At 37.8% G+C, this 25,465-nt stretch overlaps 2 protein-coding genes across 2 annotated transcripts in view; one reads left to right on the top strand and one right to left on the bottom strand.

Moving 5' to 3' along the window:
• The first annotated feature begins 507 nt into the window (after nt 1-507).
• LOC135226005 (uncharacterized) lies at nt 508-18,141 on the top strand. Its single transcript, XM_064265487.1, has 6 exons — nt 508-691; nt 1,738-1,849; nt 14,186-14,408; nt 14,653-14,804; nt 15,250-15,329; nt 17,898-18,141. The coding sequence occupies exons 1-6, from the start codon at nt 684-686 to the stop codon at nt 18,085-18,087; spliced, it is 765 nt and encodes a 254-aa protein (XP_064121557.1). The 5' UTR covers nt 508-683; the 3' UTR covers nt 18,088-18,141.
• Nucleotides 18,142-21,448: 3,307 nt separating this feature from the next.
• The window catches only part of LOC135226017 (golgin subfamily B member 1-like), a gene marked incomplete at its 5' end in the record, with an annotated part of 31,251 nt that continues 27,234 nt past the window's right edge, over nt 21,449-25,465 (bottom strand). The window contains 2 exon segments of the mRNA XM_064265497.1: nt 21,449-23,080; nt 23,347-23,482. Of these exon segments, the coding sequence (XP_064121567.1) occupies nt 21,775-23,080; nt 23,347-23,482 (1,442 nt within the window).

The following is a 25,465-nucleotide window of genomic DNA, read 5'->3' on the forward strand; positions in this document are numbered from 1 at the left end:
GTTTTCCCACTTAAGATTCAGTTGAGATTAAAGCTGGGTCTCCACATCCATCCTACGAGAATTTATTTTGTTTCATTTCCCGAACATAACAGAAGCACCATTAAATCTTAAGTTTAACCTCGGTGTTCCCTGCAAACGAGTTATCAGTGTGGCTTCCCGCCTTCCAGGTCTGGCAACACTGCCTAGTCCAGTGGCTCATTTCCCAGAAGACGCACATAGAGGCATATTACCTGCATATCAAAGCAATTAGAATAGAGTCATGACGCTCACGTCAGTGTATATAATCATGTGGGGTCCTGCTATCCACATCTTGGCAACACTTTTAGATATTGGCCCACGACCCAATAGGCGCTCACTGCTGGAATGATGCAAATATCAAGCCAATGAGAAATGAAGCTGACGCTGACGTCAGACTCTACCCGCCAATCAGAATGAAAAGAACTTTAACGTAGTGTATTACCAGAAGGTCATTTCTTGCAATATCTTTCTTGCGCAGAGCACGGGGCCTGTGGCTGTGGACCACCAGACCACAGTGCCTGCCTGTGGAAGTGGAGTGTAGGTCTCAGTGATGCGACAGCAATCGTCGCCTGTGCACGTTTGTTGACTAACTAAACGACAAATCGCTGGACTTTGTTTTGGGTCTCGGAGTGCGTTAGGAAATTGCTGTTACAAAGAACGTCACAATGTGGCTGTAAGTGAACTGGTGTAGTTTAAATCGTGGTGAAGGAGTGTCTGGTGAAGTTTGCTGTTTTGTAAGAAGTTTATGCTGTAACTTAAAAGTAGCCCTTCTCTCTCTCTCTCTCTCTCTCTCTCTCTCTCTCTCTCTCTCTCTCTCTCTCTCTCTCTCTCTCTCCCTAATGTTTGTGTGGGGATGTTTGCTCATGTGTATTCTATTTGTTATTTATTTTTTCCGGTGTTCGTATGAAGTACCATCTTGCCGGAAAGTGGTTCCGGAGGTTGAGTGATTCATCAAACTACTTTCTGTCATAGTTTCTCTCTCTCTCTCTCTCATTATGCATATTGTTTGTGTGAGGATGTTTGTTCATGTGTAATCTATTTGTTATTTATTTTTTCCGGTGTTCGTATGTACCATCTTTCCGGAAAGTGGTTCCGGAGGATGAAAGTGATTCATCAAAATACTTTCTGTCATAGTATTCACTCTCTCTCTCTCTCTCTCTCTCTCTCTCTCTCTCTCTCTCTCTCTCTCTCTCTCTCTCTCTCTCTCTCTCTCTCTATGTGTGTGTGTGTATGTATGTTGCATTCGTCATTCCGATTTCTCTTTGTGTTTCTCGGCGCCGTCTGTCCGGAACTGAGCTTGCGAAGGTTGCAAGTGGTAGGCGCAGTTGTGAACGGCAGAGCAGAGCAAGCCATATGCTTATAATTAAATGCTTAATGTATCAATAAAGGCCTCATCTTCGCTGTGCGTGTACCTTTATATATCAGGCAATTCTTTTCATATAGTGAAGTAATGTTCTGGGTGTGTGAATATGTACAGGAAGCTGTTGTATTGAGGATTTTTTTTTCTATTAAGAATAGTTCGTGTGCTACGAGGTGTAACATGTATTTTGATATGCAAGCGCAGACTCACAATCAAACATGCTCACACACAGCATGTTTATAATCAACAAATATTTAAATACGTCAATTCCCTATCATACACATGGCCACTTTTTATTGTGACCCTCTTAGAATAAAATTTGATAAACAATTCCGACCTTTCTCATCTCTCTTTCCCAGGTTCTACGGCATCTTGTGTGCGTACTTCTTCTCTCATGTTTCCGCCCACACGTTACATTTCGGGCGCACCTGCCCAAACGTCCAGCCATTCCCGAACCTCGCCGTCGACAAGGTGGGTATAGTGAAGCTCTAGACCCAGGGTATAGTTTTGGTATAGCGCTATTGGTTTAACTTGGCTTTACACTAGTAACGGCATTGTTCAAAGAACACTTCTCTCGTACAGTTAGGTCAGTGGATATTCCATTAATTTTTAATTCGGAATAAAATTGTTGTTGTCAGGTTAAATGTAATTTTGTTACAATACACGGTACTAATTAGAAAAGCTTCTCGCCATCTGACGTTGCCTAAAAACGCTTTCTCTTTATGTTTGCGTCACTGTACTTGTTTGTCTTTTGGTCAGCAGTGCCTAAAAGCCTTTGTGTGTTTTGATTATGTCATTTGTGTTATAATCTTATAGTAAATTGTGGAGGTTTCTGGTGTTCTTTTAGAAATATATTTTTTAAAGTAGCTTTAACGTGAAAATACATCCGTATGGCTAGGTTGTCAGACTTTCATATAATAAATCACCCGCCCAGACGGAGATAACAGAAACAGTAGAAGAAGAGAATAAATAAAGAGTTGAATGAATTATATATGAAATACATAGAGAAAAATGAATGGCATAACAGCAGCTAGAACTCATTTATGTAAATAGCCCCGGAAGAGCAGGCCAACTCAGTGGTCTGGTTAACGGCTCTTAATTGTTTACCAAGGAACGTGACCTACAGTTTATTGTGGGATCCGAAACACATTATATCGAGAAATGAATTTCTATCACCAGAAATAAATTCCTCTTGATTCCGCGTTGTCCGGGCCGAGAATCGAACTTCGGACCACCGGATTGGTAGGCGAGCGCGGAAACCACTTTGTGACCCCCCTCTAAAATTTCCCATGACCCCCTTGGGAGTCCACATGGTCCCAGGTTGGGAAACATTGCCCTAAGCGAAGTATTCCGAGATAAGTAGCACACATTTACTCCTAAGGGGGAAACTGTGCTGAGGAGGGTAATGATCCCCTTCCCCTAACCCCCCCCCCCCCCCACCCCCCCCCCCCCCCCCCCGCAAAGTGAACTTTGCGAAAGATATCCAAGCAGGAAGTCCGTCACTTGGAAAGTGAGGTTACATGAGAGACTAAGGGAGATGTTCCCAGCTGTTAGAATGGAAATCAAAAGAGGCTTAGCAAATTTCGTGGGAGAGTCTGCTTGGTGAGAGGCCTCTTACCAGACAATACTGGAAATCAACAAATAGACTATCCCACGGGCGTACAGTCAGTTTTGCAATATACCCATGATTATATGTGGGGAAAATCCATTGTTGCCTTAGGACACACACACACACACACGATTTTTTTTTTTTTTTTTTTTTTTTTTTTTTTTTTTTTTTTTTTTTTGTTTTTTTTTTTTTTTTTTTTTTTTTTTTTTTTTTTATAATCAGGAATTCCCAGTCATTCTGCTATAACTGCATGGCCGGTTTCCTTGACTGTCCAGCGCCTGCTGGAATTGAAAGGCCGTTTCCTCTGTGATTACTGTGTTAAGGACATTCCCTTCCCTGTAGATTTCCCGGAGAGGCTGTTGTGTGTTAAGCTGTTTCCTCTCTGACTGCTGAGATGAGAAGGACAATTGCCTTTCGTCACAGCCAGAGGATATTGTATATATAAAATCAAATGGTCTCTTTAGGTTTGTTGAGGAAGCTGGTTTTTTTGATGAAATAGAATTTACATATATTTACGATGTTTTTATCTGTTTTTATATGATTCTATAAGACGTAAATGTTAAAAGACAAAAGTATGGACTGAACGAGAGTTCTCTGACAGAAAGTTATGAATATATTTCTGACGTCAATTTGGTTATTTTCGATGTCGATGACTATAGTTGTTGCGCTGCCAATTTGTATAAATCAATCAGTGAACCACGGGGAGATCCAACGGGTTATCTCGGTAAGACCCGGCTAATCTTAGATCAGTTGTGGTAATTAAAATTACAGTTTAAGGTCTTTGATGTGTAGTACCTTTTCTATCCCACCCACGAAAGAAACTAAAAAAAAAAAAAAAGAGGAAGGGAAGCAATGTCTAAAGTAGGAAGCAAGCGAAAGAATCAATGGTTAAAGGATGGTAGATTGTAAGTCTGGAAACACGGAAGCAGCAAGAGAATGTCAAACCATGTTATTTCCTTTTGATGAGTGTCTCACTCTTCCTCTTGGAAGATGTTTGCTTTGGTTTAATCATTTCCTGTTTTAAATTTTTCACTGAGATTCATCATCTTTCCTCATTTTTTGCATATGAAAGTACCTGTTTTCACCTTCATCATGAGAGAGAGAGAGAGAGAGAGAGAGAGAGATGGTCCTGGGGGGGGGGGGGGGGGGGGGGGGGGGGGGGGGGGGGGGGGGGGGGGGGGGGGGGGGGCTGCGGAAGGACATTGTCCGACCGTGCACCTGCCACGCTGCCTGACATTGATGACTTCAGTTTCACAAAAGAAAAAAAAATAAACTAAACTTACCTGTCGAGAGATACGAGTATTTGAAAGTGGGCCAAGGAATGCTTGGTTCATTCGACGCTGTGGTAATATAATAAGGATTTTCTTCCTTGTTGCCAGATGCTGTTACGTGTAAAACCGTTTATTTTCTGATGCTTGGATCATTATTGTTTAAACTATGTAACCCTGCCTTGAAAAGCTGAAGGTTTTTGGGCCAATATTCTTTTAGGAACGTTCTACAATTGTTACACTTCGTAGGCATTGTGAGGCATGTTACTGATCCTGATGTTGACAGCGGAAGTAAAACTCATATGATTGAATAAAAAGTTTTGCTTCTCTGTCGTAAAAATATATTTTAAATGGCACTTTCTGTGCCTGATGCTGAATTTTCCTCGCAATCGATTGATACATATCCAGGAAATTGAAAAGTTTAATCCGAGTGACTCGGACAACGTTGTCGGAAATTCTGGCCCCCGAAAATGGTGGTAGATCGTCCATGGCTCACCTGTCATGCAACTTCCGGTACCCGTGATATATATGCTAATACGATGGTAATGAAGGAAATACTTTCCCCAACAACGTGGATGGACATGTTGTTTATTTATTTATTGAATTATTTATTTATTTATTTCAATCAAGCATTGTTTTTTTTATACCGCTAAGACGTACCTGCTACACCTGGCTCTTCGGACGGGCAAGTTACGCAACGATGTTTTTGGCGGCTTGTTTATCTTCCCAGGATTAATAGAGTGGCAGGGTTAGACCGTCCCGTCATTACTGCGCATATTTGTGACGTCATTGGTAGGTGGCCATAAAAGAAAATCAAGAAAGCAAATAAATTAAGGGTTACTATGGGAATTGTTGGCCCATACCCATTACCTATCTCTTTCACGACCTTGTGTGAGGGAGGTCCCTGTTAATTAATATCCAGGTATTGGAAGATAGTTTCCTTGTTCTTCACTCTGGTGGGGTCAAATACTGACTGATGACTTTTTTTGCCTGAACCTCAGTCAGATCAGCCACGTGACGTCATGCGCGAGATTGTCTTATTTTGGTCAGAAGAGGTCTAACCCTGTACTCTATTAATCCTGGTTTATCCGAAACTATGTGGGCAGACGAAATACTTTCATTACTGGACAGCCTGTTAATCAGGACATTTCCTAAGTAAGTAATCCGGCAGCTAGGTAAAAAAAGACACTTTTAATTTCGCACTTGTGGCCGTGAATGAAGTAATTAACGCTTCCTCGCAATAAAATTGCGATACCAGACTACGTCAATGCAGTCTCTACCATGGTTCTTAGTCATACGTATATTTTGGCGAGGAGGCCGATATTAGGAAACGCCCCGGATGGAGATAGTGCTGTCAGTACTGGCACCTGACGCAGTTCACCATAGGCATTACTTGAGGTTATTTGCTGCATCCCTTCGGACCCTAGCTGCAATCTCTCATTCCGTTCACTATATCCCCATTCATATTCGCTTCCTTCCATCTTACTTTCCATCCTCTTCTAACAATTGTTTCAAATTATTTTCAACGCAGAATGACCTCATAGGTCCCAACGCTTGGCCTTTGGCTCAAATTTAGAATTCCAAATCCGATATTAGAAGAAGAAGAAGAAGAAGAAGAAAAAAATCATTCAAGTGCCACGCCCTCGACGCCTATGTGCCATTAGCAAGCAGAGCAACAGATCGTCATTAGCAGGCTCCTCCGGGGGAACGCCGCACGGCAAACAAAACCGCGCTAAGTAACGGATGTCCTTGGTATGAACAAAGAGGTTTGAATTGCCGAAGACTCCGCTCTACGTGGCAACATCTTTCGGCGTCTGCATTGTGGATGATTAAGATCTCTCTCCGCAACATTGTACGTGTTTATTCTCTCGCACGAAAAGCTCGCGTGTTTCGCGAGTTTATCCCCGTCAGTGCACCGTTGTTGGAATTACTGAAGGTTCTATGCAGCCTCTCTTCGAGGTTTCCCTCCTGTTGCTACCTTTGTAACCTTTCTGTTCTCAGTATGCGTTCCAGCGCCCGGCGCTTGGCCTTAGGCCTATGTAAATCCTAGATTCTGTGTTCTGCCACACGTCATAGGCCAGGAATAGATTTTTGTCAAGTCGATGCTCGTCTTCGCCAAGCAACCAAATTGGATTGTTGACAGATATACAGGCAGCGCTTGCGATTATGCAATTATAAACGCCTCTTCCGTCATTGCGTTGACAGGCTGCTACAATGACACAGTGCATCTCGTGTTCATGTCATAGGGTACGTGCTATGTATGTAGAGATACATAGTGGGGTGAAGTCGTATTTGAAATAATGGCAGGGTTCCTTTCGAAAACGCTCTCTCTCTCTCTCTCTCTCTCTCTCTCTCTCTCTCTCTCTTCTCTCTCTCCAGGACCGCTAAGTCCTACTTTGACACCGGAAAGGAACGCGAAAACAATGATAGTAATTTTATCGCATTTTCTCATTCACTTGTCCTTCTCGGAGGCAATTATTGAATGAATGGGGAAAAGAAATGACTGAAAAACAGGCAGGAGAACAGGATACGTATGAAAAAGATGATGAAATGGTGGTAATCAGAATGATGAGCAGCATTGTTTTCATCGACCTTATTTTGAAAATGCAATTGAATAATCGGCGAAGGAAGTTTTAAAATTGTTTATCATCGCTCCATTGACTAGTGTAAACAATTGAAAGGGAGGTGATTTGTAAATTCCTCTCTCTGATGAAAGTTTCCACTTTCCTTATATTCGTTTTCCTTTTTATAGCGTAAAAGGTTGATTTCTTTGATCTATGCACATGTTACTCCCAATTCACGCGGTTTGCGGTAGTTATCACCATGGGCATATTTCCACATTTACATAAGTGGTAGTTTTCCGAGCAACTACAAAACAAAACAAAAAGGAATAGATAAATAAACTATATTGAAATGCTCATTGCAGTTTTCCGTCCGCCTCTGCCACAACCCCTATACGTCATCCATTCTTTTGCTCTCGTTACAGGCATGAACCCATGTCGTAATTACTTCAAGTCTCAATCTTCCCGTAGGATGTTAGTACCGTCAGTGCACCCCACGCTGAAGGCATTATACTTAACGCTCTTTGCAACGTCCCTTCGGCCCCTAACTTCAACCCATTTCATTCCTTTTATTGTACCTCCGTTCTTATTCTCTTTCTTCCATCGTACTTTCCAACATCTCCTAACAACTGATTCATAGTGAAACTGCGACGTTTTCCTTCTTACTGTTAATTTCCGTTACAGCGCTGAATGACCTCACAGGTCCCGGCAGTTGGCCTTTGGCGTAAATTCTATATTTCTACAAATATAGGCCTCTTAACCTCTTCGTTATCTTACCAAATACACAAGAGCCACTTAATTCTAAACCAACTAACCAATCTCTATTTGTTTTTACTAATGGCATGACACTTGTTATTATGCCATGAGGTGTGGCTTACTGTTAACGTTAACTTTCAATGTGAATAAAGTATTCTTCTGTAAAAATCAATGTGGGGCCTAAGTAACGCTCAGCATTCTATCATTCCTATTACATTGTGCTCAGTTGACTGGCCAATTTTTGGAAATATTTATCTGCTCAGTTGATTGTCGAATTTTTTTGGAAATATTTATCTGCTCAATTGATTGCCGATTTTTTGGAAATATTTATCTGCTCAGTTGATTGCCGAATTTTTGGAAATATTTATCGCTCAGTTGATTGCCGATTTTTTGGAAATATTTATCTGCTCAGTTGATTGCCGATTTTTTGGAAAAATTTATCTGCTCAGTTGATTGCCGAATTTTGTTGGAAATATTTATCTGCTCAGTTGATTGCCGAATTTTTGGAAATATTTATGGGCTAAGTTGATTGCCGATTTTTTGGAAATATTTATCTGCTCAGTTGATTACCGATTTTTTGGAAATATTTATCTGCTCAGTTGATTGCCGAATTTTTTGGAAATATTTATCTGCTCAGTTGATTGCCGAATTTTTTGGAAATATTTATCTGTTCAGTTGATTGCCGAATTTTTGGAAATATTTATCTGCTCAATTGATTGCCGAATTTTTGGAAATATTCATGGGCTCAGTTGATTTGCGAAATTTTGTAAATGTTTACGTGCTCAGTTGATTGGCAAATTTTTGGAAATATTTACATACTAAATTAATTGGCGAATTTTTTGAAATGTGTACGAACTCAGTTGATTGGCGAATGTTTGGAAAATATTTACGTGCTCAATTGATGAGCAAATTTGTGGAAATATGTATGCGCTCAATTGTTTGCCTGATTTTTGGAATATTTACGTGCTCAATTGATTAGCGACTTTTTGGAAATATATATGCGCTTAATTGTTTGCTGGAGTTTTTGAAATATTTACGTACTCAATTGATTGGCGAATTTTTGGAAATATTTTTATTGGCTTAGTCATCTCAGGTGCTTCACTTGCAAAATCTCGAGTTTTCGTAACCAACTCTTGACTTCCTCTGTTCGACAGTACACCCAAATGTATTCGCACTTCTTCTGTTTACTTGTTTATTTGTATTTTTATAGTGTGTATTATGCTATTCGCGGTGTTCTTAAGCTGTAGTTTTTTAGTGGTTTCACATATGGGCTTTTTCCTCATGGAATCTTGCCAGACAGGTTAGTTCTATGGTGGAATCCATTTATTATTTTTAGTATGGATCATTACTTATCAAATTATGTGGAATTTGGTTGCTGTTGTTTATGCTTGATGCTCATGGTAAACACTTGGTGGGGTTCTACAAAACCTTATGTTGCTTCTAATATTAAGTAATCCAAGTAAAACATAAATATACAAGAGTTGAATAGATAAACGTAGATTGTTGCAAAATTGACAGCACTCACATGAAGCATGCAATAAAGGTGGATGATTGAGTAATTACACAGAACACAGTTATTTTAAATATATGTAAATAATAGAGTATGCTAATTTGAGGTAAGAGCGCGGTTAATTGTAAGCTCATGAAACTCAATTGCCAAGAATGAGTTACTCTACAGCCAACGAAAATACCGAGTTTACTTTTGTGAGAATTGGTCTCGCAGCGCAAGCGAATAAATTGGTGTGAATTAAGGATGTGCCCTTGTGCAAAACACTTGAGGGGTCGGAACTAAGAGTATAGGAACGCGTAATTTTTCAGTTTTGTCGATCTTTCTAGCTTTTACATTTTTAATTGTTATTTTTTTCGGCAATTCCGGAAGGATTTGGACCAGAGATTATCCGGTTGTTCCTCCTGTTGTCTCTCATTTTTGTCTCCACTTTGCTGACGCGTTTTTGAAGTTTGAGATTAAGCTGGCCTTATGCCAGCACGGGCTCTTGCTCGTGGAGCACCCCGTAGTGTTTTTGAATGGGTCTCGTGCCTCTTGCCCAAGTAGTATTAGTAAAAAGGGGTCTCATCTTTAAAACAGCTCTTTCCCCTTGGGTACGGGTACACCTTTAGAGATGTAGTCTTTGCAACGGCACCTCACCATGGATACGTCAACATGGCAAATTGTTTACAAACTTAGCAGTTATGAGTTTTTGTTTTCACCTCTGCTTGGTGAAAGCTATTTCTGTTATTTAGGTGAGAGGTTTCGTCGTCCTCCTGAATCATAGGAAAGTATTACAATAATCCATTTCCACCGAATAGGGATGATTTCAGAGGAAAAAGGATACATATATGTCACTACCGCATTACCGTTTAACTGGTGAATCAGGTGTTACTCTCACCCTTCATGCGCAAAGTCTGTCCATGCTTCAGCAATGACTGTTTTCTTCTTATTCTATTTATATCAGGGGAGATGGCAATTCATGCATGGCTTGACGAAACTCTTCATTGCATCACAAGGCTCAGTGTTAACATTTATTTTTTTTAAAAGTTACCTAATTCTTTGCACGTTTTATAAATTAACACGATTTCCCCAGAAATTCAAAACATTTGAGAGTATATTCGGCACCGATTTTAAGTTCATTCCTGTCATTCTCTAGGTATTAATAAGAATATTCCTTTTCATTACTTCCAGAGATGTTTTATAAGTTATAATTTCATTTTAAGTCAGAATTACTCTGGAAATTCATTGATTGGGTATAATTTCAGAAATATAAATTGCAACTCCCCAACCTGCATTTCACTTTGGGAATCTGTTCCTTGGCAAAATTTAAAATATGTGTAGTTGCTCAAGCACTGATAAGTTCTGCATCGTCATGAAAGACAAGAAAAGCGTGATTGGCAAATAAAACGAAATTTCAAATATTAAAAACAGAGAAAAGGTTTAGCAGACGTTTCCAAGCACAGCAGTCGTAGCCATGCTTTTTGATGCTTGCTTTACAAGACGCGCTCAAAGACACCGAAATTTCCAATAAAGATAAGAAGATTGACGTGAGGCCCAATCTTGCAAAACAAAGCCACGTGTTTTCCATTACATGAATGACTTGCACAACACGAACGTTTGTTGCGAAGCCACTCAAGGATGTGCCATGTTTAGACAGTTTAGTGGAATATTGTACTGTAATATAATTTGCCACAAGTATGCTAGGGAACGCCCACAGTATTTTGTTTGCCTTCCCAGTAGCACTCGCGAAAAAAGAAAAAGAAGAGTGATCTTGCAAACGGATCTAAATACAAAGGAGGAGCTGCTGTAGTTTCGGGGAATCGTAGTATTTTGTATTCACCTCTATGTAAAAATAGCAGTGGAAGAAAAGAGTTCAGAATATATTATTCTGTCCCTTCCCGTATGGAAAAATAACCAGTCTCTTATTATATCTCCCCTAGATGTAGTATTAATAACAGTGCAAAAGTGCCTAGAATCCCCTCCCCCCCTCCTCTCTCTCTCTCTCTCTCTCTCTCTCTCTCTCTCTCTCTCTCTCTCTCTCTCTCTCTCTCTCTCTCAGCATTGCGGCTCTAAGCGATGGTGAACAGCAATGAAAGACATAAGTATTGTAAGTTTTGCTTTGAGACAACGGATAACAGATGGCCCTAAAATCATTCCAATTACACAGTTATCTCGTATTTATGCGTTAGTACGTGCAATGCTTGTACCATTAAGTCAACAAGAGAAGATTTTTGCTTTAGAAATACATAAAAACGCGCATATTTTTGTGTTAGAAATACATAAAAACACGCATGAATATACACATATACATGCATGTAACTGTTCTTATCTATATACGAATTTTTTTTTTTACTATGAAACCATTTCCTCCTAAGTATAGGATGATACAATGGAAAATGAGATAAAAGAACACTTTTATCTAGCACGCACTATCGTACTTCCTGACTTATTGCCCAGTTATTCTGACAACTCATGGTCTTTCCACACAAAACTTCCAAGTGATATTCCATTTTCACCACCTTCTCCCATTCCCTCTACTCTGCAAGAACTTTCATCCTTTTTTCCACCACCAGAAGTAACTTTTATCGCATCATCGTATCTCGACGTCCATTACCATTCCAAAGTTTCTTATTCTTCATATGCGCTATACATACAATTCGTCTGGGCAGCTTAAATCTTTCTTCTTTCCGTTTCAATCAAGAACTCTGTTGGCTGTATGAACCCTTCGAGCTTTCCGTCTTTTCTTTTGGATATCTTTTTCATAGCTTTCACCACCTTGTTTGCTTCAACTATTCTGTATTCATTTTTTCATCGGTATTCAATAACATTGACATAAATACCTATAGGCAGTGAGCTCAGCACTTCTGATCTTGCATCATTCGAAGTAAGAGTCAACTCTATCTTCATGACCTCTGTTTTTTTTCTCATAAATTCACCATTGCTGCCATTTATATTCAACTTTGGCATCTTACAAATGTCTTCAAAAGTGTCAACGGCTGTTCTTTGTCTCTGCCCATCAAAGCTGTATCCTCGAAAACTATGAGCCATCCACAGCCAACTCAGAAGTGCGTTTCCATTGAGTTGAGTTGAATATAGAATTTAGGCCAAAGGCCAAGCAGTGAGACCTATGAGGTCATTCAGTGCTGAAATGGAAGTTCAGTCAAAGGTTTGAAAGGTGTAACAGGAGGAAAACCTCGCAGTTGCACTATGAATCAAGTGTTAGGAGACGGTGGAAAGTAAGATGGAGAGAATATGAAAGGAGGTCCAGTAAAAGGAAGAAAAGTAGTTGCAGTTAGGGGCCGAAGGCATGCTGCAAATAATGAGGTCCACTAATGGCGCTACCTTCCTACGGGGGTTTCCATTGAATGTATGTAGATGATTGAAGAGAGGCAGAACTGAATGGAGCAAGAGGTGACGGGGTCAGTACAAGACACATCACTAAGAATGGCCGTGAAAGCGGCGAAGATGAAAGGGAACAACTATAGGACTGAAGAGTGGAAAGAGACGCAGTTGAATAGATCATTGATGGCCCCCTGGTTGGGCCTTCAATTCAGTTTTCTCCCTAGCAGAAGTTCCACGCTGGACGAGTGATTTTCGAGCTCGGCTGCCACTCCGTTGGTCCTAAGTTCGTTTCCCTGCTCTGCCAACGCGGAATCAGAGGAATTTATTTCTGGTGATAGAAATTCATTTCTCGATATAGTGTGGTTCGGATCCCACAATAAACTGTAGGTCCCGTTGCTAAATGACCAATTGGTTCCTAGCCACGTAAAAATATCTAATCCTTCAGGCCAGCCCTAGGAGAGCTGTTAATTAGCTCAGTGGTCTGGTTAAACTAAGAGATACCTAATTTTTCTCCTTAGCAGAAATTTGAGTACTCATGCTTTCCGATAAAGAGAGGCTGAAATGCCTCTGTAATATGAAGTTCATCATTGCTTCCACTTTTTGGAATTACGATACTTCAATTAATGTATTTATTGATCGTTCTTTGGTGTTTGTGTCTCCTTCCACTTTTGAGCGTTTTAGTCTAGAAAAACTGCTTTACAAGTAAATGGTCTTTCTGATTTGTTCAGTATGATTTTGTGTTCAAGTTAAATAATAATAATAATAATAATAATAATAATAATAATAATAATAATAATAATAATAATAATAATAATAATAATAATAATAATAATGGGTTATATTAATAAAAATGCTACAGTAAGGTGGTAATTTGGTTGGCTAGGTTGTGTAGGATATTCCTAGAGAGGTGCAGTGTTCCTAAGGGATAATTGTAGCTATAATGTGTCCCTATTTTAAGCTAACAATTCTTTTGTATATCTAAACACACACATTGTTATCTCATTTTCCCAAACACACAAATATTTTACTTATTCTTTTACTGTAGTTTTTCAGGAAGACTTTATAAGATGAATGGAGAGCAACATTCTTAATGGGTAAAGTTTATTAAAAAAGTTTATTGCACATCAAGGAATGTTTGGCTAATTAATAAAAAAAACTATTTACGAAAGAGTCAAGAATGAATGTATATAGATCTTGCTTCGTGTCTTTAAAATACCCCTTAATGGAGTCCTCTAGAAATGGTAAATATTTACTAAAGAGAAAATTAGGAAAAAGCAAAGGTATTGTCATGTTGAAATTTTGTCTGTATTTCGTACAAGTACTAGAAGTCACCTCTAAGAGGTGTTGCAGAGAGACATTCGCATTAAACTGTATGAGACAAAAGTAACGTGGATGTAAAGATGAATATGTACATAGGGGTATACGTATGTGAACAACTAGAGACACAGTCAAACCACAAAGGTTGACAGATCTAACTAATGGTTTATCGACTAGGAATGAAAATAAGTTTCAATGGACATCATAAGCAATAATTATGCTTTGGGACACTATGGATGCTCTTTCTGTGTATCTTTGCCAGATTTTAAAGAAACTTAAAAAATAAATCTAGAGTGCTTCCCTTTCTGGAAGCAAATACATAAGCGACCTAGTAGTCAATTTCTTTATATATATATATATATATATATATATATATATCTATATATATATATATATATATATATATATATATATATAATGACTGAATATCAGGAAGTTTGTAATAGAAAAAAAAACTTGTTTTAGATTCTAGGCTCCTGGTACGTGTTGTATAAAACGGACACCGACAACAACTGCCTGGTATGGAATCTGACTCGAGGAGCAATTCCAGACTCGTTACAGGTGACAGAATCCAGACAGCTTTCTGTCCTGGATGTGTTCCGAGTCGATCACACCCACGCCCTCACTGCCAGGATTGACATTCCGAATCCCGAAGTCCCAGGAAAGATGCGCATTAGATGGCCCACATGTGAGTAATTAACGAGATAACGGGTTTGTAATGAGAGATTGTATATATGCTCTATTCATCTGCAATGGAAGCTTAAGGCAAGTTTTTTCTTTGTTTGCGTAGTTTCAATGAGCACTTTACTTGCAAAACAGCTCAATTCATTTTTTATAGGTCGCGAAAGAGGTCAATTAATTTTTTTTATAGGTCACTGCAGAGTAATGGAGAAAGTTTTAAAGCTAAGCATTATAAACTGTTTTCATTACAGCTTTAACGGGAAAGGCAGATTTCATTGTATTTGACACCGACTACGAAACATATGTGGCTATCTTTGAATGCGACCGAGCTGGCTTCCTTCACAGGCGCTCAACAGCGATTCTGTCAAAAACTCAGGACGTTGATGAAAACATCGTGAAAAGGGTAAAGTGGAATTATGAAAGTCTTAAGTCATTTTGCTACCAAGAATTTGAGTACCTTAATATAAAGCCTTTATCATGACAAATTGTGATTATTAACACCCTATTCTGAATACTTATGATATTAGTAGGTATACTGTACTGTTATTAAAATTTATCATGCATACTGAGAAAACATAAACAAAATAGTTCCATTCATAACACACATACAAAATGTTAGCATCACATTCAGATTATTGTATTTCAGTATGATGTATTTGTACACCTGATAATAGTCAAACATTTTACTGTAACATAGGTAGGGTGCATATGAAATTTACCTTTGCGATTACAATATTGGCTTTCATTAATGTGTCAGTATTGCAAGATGTCTTTAACTGAAGCAGCTGTAGAATTGTGAAGGTACATTTAGCATGTGAAGTGTAACTCTCTGAACGTATATTCCACAGGTGCGTCGCCTTTTAGAAACTGCTGATGTTGGCCACTATTATCTGAGCGAAATTAGCCATGAGACTTGTCGTGTTTCAGGGTAGGTATATTTCTAGCTAATCCTAAGTTGGAAAGAGTGGAGATAATGTGAGTTCAGCAAAAGAAAGCTTGTAATTATCATGCTAAGATATTGGTACATAGGAAACTACGTAATGTTTCTATCAGTCAAATTTATTATCAGCTTTTTCTTTTGTGAAATTAGATCTCTATACTCTTGTCTGTCATGCATCATTTTTGCTTAGACTCCCATCACCTAGTTTCCAGCCATCTACTTTCTCGATGAATGTTAACATTCAGTATTATAGTCATATCTCATCAAAATCTCCTCCATATCATTTGTTACCTTTCTTCTTTCTACGTATATATTCAGGCTACAGGTTTTTTTTCTTCTAACTGCCAGCTTTTTATTTGCTTCAGTGTAACATGTCCCCGAGGTTACAAATGTTCTTCCTCCCTCAAAATCTGCTGGTCAGTCCACCTCATGTGGTGCAATGTAGGCATTACTTAAGGTTCTTTGCAGCGTCCTTTCGGCCCCTAGCTGCAACTACTTTCATTCCTTTTACTGTACCTCCTTTCAAGTCATCTTTCTTCCATGTTACTTTCCACTCTTTTTCCTAACAATTGATTCAAAGTGCAACTGCGAGGCTTTCCTCCTGTTACACCTTTCAAACCTTTTCACCGTCAATTTCTGTTTCAGAGCTAAAAGGCCTTAGTTGCCCTAGTGCTTGGCATTATGCTTAAAACCCATAAATCAATCAATCAAGATCTGCTGTTCCACCACAGGGGCATGGTTCTCCAGTTCATATCTTCCCCATTTACCTCTATTTTTTTGGCAGGGAAAATCTTATTTCATTAACATTTTAAAATCCTTAATATCTCTTGTGACAAATTCATCTTTTCCATAGCAAGTCCTCCACTTTCCATTCTGTTTTTCCACGTTTTAACAATTGCTGCCAACTTTTCCTCAGATTCTGCTGTTAACTCTAGGTGTTCTGCGTATAGCAGCTCTATGTAGCCTCATTTTCAGCATTTCTTTGTAGCTTTCTCCATTACTGTACTTTGATAAATAGCAAAATGCTCAGGACTGATCCTTTATGGACGTCAATACTTATCTGACATTCTTTGGATACATCAGCCCGTCTTCACTTTGATTCCTGTGTTATTGTATAAAACATCAATACGTATATATCTACATCGGCTTTTCTGATTGCCACTGCCTTCATAATGGTCCCTCTAGTGAGCAAATTTCCTCCAGTTCATAATAATAATTCTTTTTATTCAGGTTTTTTCAGAATGCTGTTTTAATTGCTCTAGTGACTTTTTCAACTTTATTATAATACTTTCTTTTTCATCTTTTCCTTAATTTGCCCCTTTCACATTTTCCATTTTTCCTGATTTTGTGGTCTTAAGTATTTTCTCCCTTCTGTGGTGTTCAGAATCTGATTCCATTCTTCCTAATTTCCTCTTCTTTGGCTCCTTTTACCTTCCTTCTTCTCCCTGTATACTGTTTATTTTATCTTATTATTCCTTGCCTTTCCTCTACTAGAACTTGAAGCTCCCTCTTCTTCAGTTACCCCTTATACATCTTGATTCCACCACCATATCTTTCTAGTACTATTCCTTTCCCAATGTCACATGGTACATTTCTTCTGCTGCCCTTTGTATGACTAGTTTTCAGGCAGTTTCCACCAACCACTTTTTAATGCTATATTTATAGACTATCTGGATAGTATTTCTTTCTGTTTTCTTAAGTTGACAGTTTCCAAGTTCTTATTCTTTTGACTCTCTCTTTTTCATCATCTGTCTACCATTCAGTATCAAATCCCCAAAATAAAATTATCTTTCTTTAATGATGTCCATACTGTTCATCATCATAAAGTCAGTCTGTTTTCCAGCATCTCCAACCTCGTTTGTTACCAACTCTTCTCCTGAATCATTGACTTTGACCAAATTCCAGCTTTCCTTTCTCCTTACTTTTTTCTCCCAGGCCATTATTTTCTCATCACATCCTCAAAAGTAACTCAGTTTATTCTAAAGCCCCTTCCACATGAGGGACAAGTCCACGGCAGGCAGACACTGTTACCAATTTTGTGGATGGATGGTGATCATGAATGTGGCCCAAGTCTTAGGTTTGCCTGCTTGTGCCTACTTCCTGCCTTGGACTGTTTGATCTGGTAACACTGTTTAAAAGCGATTGAGTTACAGGCAAATCTGAGTGCCCGTTTGGTCTTTCGCCCTTGTGTGGAAGGGCCTTAAGTGACCATTTAGGTTATTCTTTATTCCTAATATTCATGTTAGTCAAAAAGAATTAGTAACAAAAACCAAATAGAATACTTTGGGCTATCTGATATCCAAATGTTCTGGCAAATACTGAGTACGTACTTTTGGATGGTGTATTGTTATGAAAAAGTAAAAATCTCTATCATTTTCACTAAAGAAAACAAAAAAACCTATTCATGGTTTATGCTCAGGATCTGTGTCTGTAGTTCCAGATGCTTTGGTTTCTTTAACATAGCTACCTTTAACTACACCTTCATTATTTTTTATCTGTATTATGGCTAATTCCAGGAAAACCATTATTTTTTATCTGTATTATGGCTAATTCCAGGAAAACCAACTGGCACATTGACAGAGAATTTTTTGGAGTGGCACCTGGTGAAGATGTAGCCGAAGTCATGACCCCGAACAAGGAAATAGATCAAGATTACGATATCACTCAGTTGGAGATTATTGAGGAAGAGGCTAATCCACAGTACAATTTTAGAGGAAGTCTGAGAGATAGTAGGCCAGATATATAGATATTGTGATTATTACACTTAAGTTTTATGTAATATAATCTTTACAATTCCTTCTGTCACAGTTTTATTACTAGACCTAAGAGAGCAACAAGACGAAGTGGGAGTGGTTGGACAACAAAATAGAGATTCAGAAAATAAGTGATGTACAAGGATCTAAAGGAGGAACCAGGAGAAAGCCCCAGTTGCATAAAGAAGCAATGGTTAGAGGTTGGAAAGTGAGGTGGATGAAATGAAGCAGTATGGTTATGGGATAAATTATATATAGTTTACACCTTCACATACCTGTATGTATATCCATTATGACTAGTCATAACAGAATAATGAATTAGAATGTACCAACAGATTCAGTTCATCATCAGTTTTGTAGGCAAACTGAAAACCATTTGAAGCAGTTTACTAAAAAAAAAAAAACTATAACAGCTCAACATATAGTCTTTGTTTTCCATACTAACAGCAAACCTATGGAAACAAATTTGCGAAAAGAAGTCTGGGATGGATGGTAGTCTGAAACTTCATTGTTCCCACCTTCCCAAGCTCTAATAACAGTTTCTGCTGAAAAAACTAATCCCTCGATGGGCATTTTTTCATCAGAAAAAGGATGCATGGTAATTATGAGGTGGTCTGTTGTCATAGATTGTACCTGTACCTGAAATGCTACTTTGTATTCATTCCATTCTTCCTAAAAAATGAGACAAAAGTTTCCAAAAACCTTAAGACTGTTATAATTCTTAAAAACTTACCAATACCCAATTTTTTACAGGGCTTTTGATCTTACACAAATTTGAAAATGATTGTTTATCATTATGATAATCCTATTACTATTATTATTACAGACTTAAAGTAGATCAATAGGAAATCATATGCCAAGTTATCAGTCTAAGACAAATATTTTTTACACTGATGTAGTATCAGGTTTAGGAATTACAAGAATCATTTGAATTGGGTCATTGTATAAATGTATTGCAAGACTGACAAGTAAAGCAAGCTTTGCAACTCAACATTTAGAAGTTCATTTAACTTGATCATAAAATAATCATTTTGAAGCCTTATGAACTTGTTTCTTAAGCTTAAGAGACAGAAATTCAGAGATTTTAGAAGTCCAAATATCAGGCTTCTATTGGATCAGTTTGGGAAAGGTTTCCAGTACCAGTTATAAGACCAGACTTTAATGACCGAAAGAACAATAGCAATGGTATCTAGCCCATCACTGATGTATCCAGTTCCAAAAACAAACCACCACATGGGTCTTGAAACTTTGCCATGTCTCAGGGATGGACTCAGTGAAGCTTGGAAGCCAAACAAAAGTAATGGAAGTTAAAACAAAGGGAGAACTGTTTGTAGACTTCCCACTTGAAAGGCATGAAGGAAACAGGGAATCTAACCTCAATAAGTGAGGCTGATGTAAGCTTTATGGGGATGAATCTAAGTACAAGTGAAGAAAAGATCAGTGAAGTTCTAGTGATTCAGTGGTTACAAAAAAAGTATAACTAAGTCTTATCATATCCTCATTTATAGGCTTAAGGTACAGAAAAGAAATATTTCCCCGTAGTACCTGGACAATACTAATTGTTGAATTGCGATTCATACATTAGTCAGTTACCTTGGGTGGTAGAGTTAAGAATGTAAAAATAAAAATTTCAAAGTAAAATGGAGCAGGGATAAGAAATTTTTTTATTTGCAAAACTGAAAATTTCTCTGCTGTTGACAGTATTAGTTAAGGGGGCCGGCCGGAACCACTATATCAGTGGTATAGGGCGAAAAATGCAAAGTCATGAAAAAATTCATGGAGCTTCATATGGCAATTGAGAATACGTATACGAAATATTTCGTCAAAATTCCTCTTACTTTCGTAGTTACAAGGTAATTAGTAAACATAACTCAATAAGCCTAAAACATTCATCGTACAAGAAAATGCAATATTTCTTCTGTTATCGTAAATTTTGATAATTATTGGCAAAGAAATTGTGAGAAATGGCATCTGTAGAGATTCCCTGGCTCGCAGAAGCGAGTATCTGGTTCAACCATATGATGAATCAGTGCGACCATAGACTTCAAGTAGATTACACGTTCGAGTTTCACCTCGTGACTTTCGCTTGCTTTCACGTATGTTTATGTATGTTTTTTGGCAAGAAGTTTCATCATGCCAATGAGGAAAAGAGACAAGGAAAACATCTCGCTAACATACAGACGAAGAAAAATCGCTCAAGCATTATTACAGAATATCATAATATACGCGTAGTTAGTGAAGAGGGAGGGGAGGGTTGCTTAGTAACGCCCCCTTCTTGCCTGACAGCACACGTCACACTATGCCCAAGGCTACGATCTTTGAGCAAAGAGATCTTCATTTATGATAAATAACATAGTTTGGTTTTTTAATACCCAAAATGGACTATGAAATTCATAATAATCATGATTTATTAAATTGTCTTTTGTTTTAAAATAAAAAGAGAGTACATCTTCGGTTTTCACCTGTGACATTCTCTTGCATTTATGTTTGTTTATCTTTGTTTCGGCAAGAATGTCATCATTCCAAAGAGGAAAATACAAGAAAACATCTCGCTAACATACAGAAGAAGAAAATTCGCTGTAATAAAGCCGAGTTAGTGAAGGGGAGAGAGGGGGTTACGTAGGAAGGAGTGGCCCATCTTGCCTCAAGCAGTGCCCCAGGCTACGATATATGAGCAAAGGGATCATCATTTATGATTAAATTATGATAAATAAAATAGTTTTGGTTCATTAATACACAAAAAAGAAATATACATTCATAATAATCAGTATTTATTAACATTGTCTTTTATAGAAACTACGAGGAAAACTTTGAACGCCCGTATCTCAAAACTATACTTATTGACCTTCAAAATCTATCTTCTCACTAGTTTTAAAGCCATAACATTGGAATTTGGTATATAACTCAGAAAGACATTATAGAACAATCAAATAGAGCCCTTTTTTCCAATTTTTGTTTCGTACCTTTTTTTATACATTTTTTTCTCGTGATTTATAGGGTTATTTTTTTACCATATTGAAAAATTCATATCTAGCAAAAAAATGACTTAGAAAAAAAACTCTCCATTTGATTGGAGGTCTACATCAGGTCTATATATGGTAGTAATCCCAGGTCTTAATATTAAAATATCAAGGGAGGAGATATATTGAAAAAGTGGTTATTTTCAGGATAAATGGGCCCTGGCGTCACAAAACCGAAGGTCAGAGGCGAAAATTATATGCGGTTTGGAGATGTCCCAAGTCACCTTATTAAGTGGTATGAATGTCAAAGTCCTGTCGTTAAAAAACGGCATTAGGGCCGGCCGGGCCCCCTTAAAATAAGGAGATCTGAGAAGGTGAATGACTTCAAATAAGATTTTCCATTGTATAACCATTTATTTTCTAATCAAACTTAATCAAGCTTCTAAATAATGAATACTGTATGGAGATAAGGCAATTCATGAAGAGGGAAATCTCTGAAAACTTGTTGAATATGTACAGCTATGTAATTATTAAGTAGTTTTCAGTGCATATATACAAATCACTAGACCAACTCCTACTAAAATATTACTGCAAAATATATTAATTTTAAAATAATCTTTATGCTCCACAAATACAAAGTTCGTACTTACTTATATAATAATTTAAAAGGAAAACATGAGGTTTTTTAAATTGTATGGATACTGAGCAGCTCCAAGTTAGCTACATTCCTTCACCTTCTACTTCTGCTGTAGCTTTATTGAAAAACTCTTGTAAGGCAGGTGATAGTTTGGGTTCTTGAGATTTATCTTTACTCCAGAAGTGAAACTTTTCTTTCCCACTTGGTTTCTTTGATGGCTCTTTTGATTTTTTCTTTGTCTTATCTTTCTTCCCTGGGCAGTATTTGTCAAAATCATTTTGCCAATCTTGGAGGGCCAAGTCTAAGTTGTCATTATCACTATCATAGTCACTTATATCAAGATCAAAACTACTTTCATCGTTGTCATCATTACTATCTGGAATATCTGGCAAGGTACTTGACTGATCCTCAGATACTTCCTCAATGGGAGTCTTCTCTTTTGGCAGTGGCTTTTCTGTTTCTCCTCCTTTGTTATGCATTTCTGGAGCCTTGTCAATTTTTTGTTTCCTTTTTTCACTCTTATCGTCATCTTCAGATGTTTTCACCATACTCTTTCTCTTCATCTGTACTTCCTTTATGTAAAAATCTAACTTATCAATTGGAACTATTTCCTCAAGCTCATCTTCTGGATTCACGTAAGTGGAAACCTTTTCCAGTTTTGCATTGAATTTAGTAACTTCTTTGGTAGATGATTTTTTACTTTGCTCTACTTTTGTCTGCATGATCTGAGAATTTGTATTACTTAAATCAACTCTGTTTTTAACAGAACCTTTTTTCACACCATCTGATGGTTTCCCATTGGTAGCTAGTGACATGGTTTCTGTGCCATTTTTTTCACATTCATCTACAGCTTGATTTGCCACTGTAGTGTGTTTTTGCACAGGTGGTTTGCAGGATGTATCTTCAAACACTGGGACACCATTAGCTCTTTTATTTTCTGCAGTCTCTTGTAATTTCCCTTGAGATTTATTTCCCTGAATAGAAGCAGCACTACAAGTTTTTGGCATAGTATTCTGAAGGTCACTTTTACCAGAACAGTTTTTGTGATGACTCTGCTCAGTTTTTTCCATATTTTCTACAGTGTTTGTACCTTTTACTGCAGTGTTTGTACCTTTTTCCTCTTCAATAACATCATTTTTCAAAGCCATCTCATCCATTCCAACACCATTATTTAACAAATGATGTAAACGTGGATCTTTCATGAGCATTTCTTCTGAGTACTTTGGTAATGGTCCAGATGGAGGAATATACCCTTCCATAAGGGTAAGTGAAGATATTTGGGGTTCTGAACTATCATTTCCTTTATTTAAACCATCAGATTTCGTGTTGTCCAAACTTCCAAAATCTGAGAGTCTTCTTTCCAGCTCAGAGACTCGACTTGCCAAAACCCTGCAGAAATTTTTTTTTACATCAGAAAATGAATCAACTTTACATTATTATAGCACATATTTTAGTTTGTGGTATATCATAATCAAGAATTTCGTACATTACTATGTACATAATAATATGTTTATATGTATACCAATGAAGTGTGGATGAAGGCTCAAAAACTATACACATATATTTATGAGGGCACACTCTTAAAACAACAAAGAAACAAATGCCAACAAATGGCAAACACGAAAATAAAAAAAATAATAAATAAAACTACTCACTTGTTTGCTGAACGCTGTGTACGTAATGCCCGGGAACGCTGATTGAGTGCATCTACAAGGGCAACACACAGGGATTTCAAATCGGTTTCTGCTGCTCCACCTACTTCACCTCGGTAATCACGGAGAAGCTCTCCAACTATGAAAAATAGCAATATGATTTATGACAGCAATGTGTAAAGTGTTTTGTAAAATTAGATTAAAGAACAGTACTTGCTAAACAAATGAAAAATAACTCATTTTTTACTATTTAAAATTGAATCAGCTGCAACAATATCTATAGTACATAATTTTAAATAACCACTAAAAGTTTTCCTAAAAAGAATAAGACATACGTACTGCATATACTGTATAATTACACCCATTTATTCCATACATTGCATGTTATATACTAATAAATATACTTTACATAAAAAAACCATGAGAACAAAACTAAAAATGCACTTCAAAGCTTGGATTTAGATCATAATACAAGACAGGTACGTACACTGAAATTATCTAAATTTAAAAACAATCAAGTTTCATTATCAAATGTCAGTTTGAGAGAAAGATGGGGGTGAGAGTAAAGAATGAATGCTCACCTCATCTTACCATTCAGAATTGACTCTTTAGTCTCTTAAACTGAAGATCAAAGCCATGAAATGGCTCACCCTCAAACTCGTGTACAGTGGTCCCCCCCGTATTTGCAGGGGATGCATACCAGACCCCCATGCATAGTTAAAACCCACGAATAGTTGGAACCCCTATTAAAATGCTTAAAACATCCTATTTTGTTAGTTAAAATCCAAGCAAAACCTATTAAAAAATTTTATACCACGTTTTTTTTAAATAGTTTTATCACAAAAAATGCATTTTATGATGAAATTGATAAAAAAAAAACAGGAATTTGTGGATAGTTTTCATAGAAAAATACCACAAATAGGCTAATTTTCCGGGAATAATGGGGGGAAATGCTCCAGAGAGAAATCTGCGAATGTGTGAGTCTGCAAATCTGGAGAACAGGAATACGGGGGTCTACTGTACTTGTAGTTAGCTAAGGTCTACCAGCCATAAAGCAACAACCCATCATATAAGCATATAATGGTATGTTTCTTTGAGAAAACTAAAATGGTATTTCCTAGCTTTATAGCTATCTTCAGCACATAAATAAAATATGTCAAGCGTCCACAACTATTCATTTGATGCAAGGGTAAAAGTTCCCTATAGGGTATTGGAATCTATTGGATTTTTGACAAGTCACTTTATATCAATTCCAAAACAAACCTCCTAACATTTGCACTATTAAATCTGGAAAGTATTACTTAAAACATAAAGCTGGTGTCATAAAACAGATTTTGACGTAGGAAAAATGACAATTTGTCGAAAATTGCATTTTTCCTAACTATACAAACCTGAGGTCCTTTAACAATAGGAAGTAGCTAGCGGCAGCTGGAACGGTCGTAAGCTTCGAACAAGGGGAGAACGGTAGTTAACTGCTTGTCCGATCGTCGCGCGCCGCGCGACTGGGAGGTAAACAAATCACTTTTGCTTTTGGCCCATGCAAAATACGCAGAGTGAGGGGTGGCATGAGGAGGGACTATATGTAAAGGACCTCAGGTTTGTATAGTTAGGAAAAATGCAATTTTCGACAAATTGTCATTTGTTCCGATACGTAATACAAACCATCGGTCCTTTAACAATAGGAAGACTCACTTCTTGGTGGGAGGAATCTGAGTCTTTGATGAACAGACTGGTGTTCGTCCATCCCTGGAATGCCTCCCTGGTCGTAAGAGCGAGGGAGGGATCCAAGCCTCTGTCCGATTGATCGGGGTGTGCACCGCAGGATCAATGGTCAGACCTCTGGGCCGAGTACTAAGAGAGAGGCAAGCGTATCTCTTCGTACCAGCATTGTAAGAATTTCTTTCCTGTACATGAGCAAATATAAGTAATGGGTTTGTCTCATGTAGGCATCCACTTTCTCCCCCTTGTTGGAGAAAGTGGTGGATATACACTCCTATCTCTAGTTAAAGATATAGGATGGAGCTCTGTTGAATAGCTTACCTGCATCTGACTCCCTTCCAGCGTGGTAACGACCGTATCCCTCTGCCCACAGGTAGAGGTAGAGAAAGATGGTGAAGAGAAG

The sequence above is a fragment of the Macrobrachium nipponense genome, chromosome 20 (genome assembly GCF_015104395.2).
Source record: "Macrobrachium nipponense isolate FS-2020 chromosome 20, ASM1510439v2, whole genome shotgun sequence".
Taxonomy (NCBI): Eukaryota; Metazoa; Arthropoda; class Malacostraca; order Decapoda; family Palaemonidae; genus Macrobrachium; species Macrobrachium nipponense.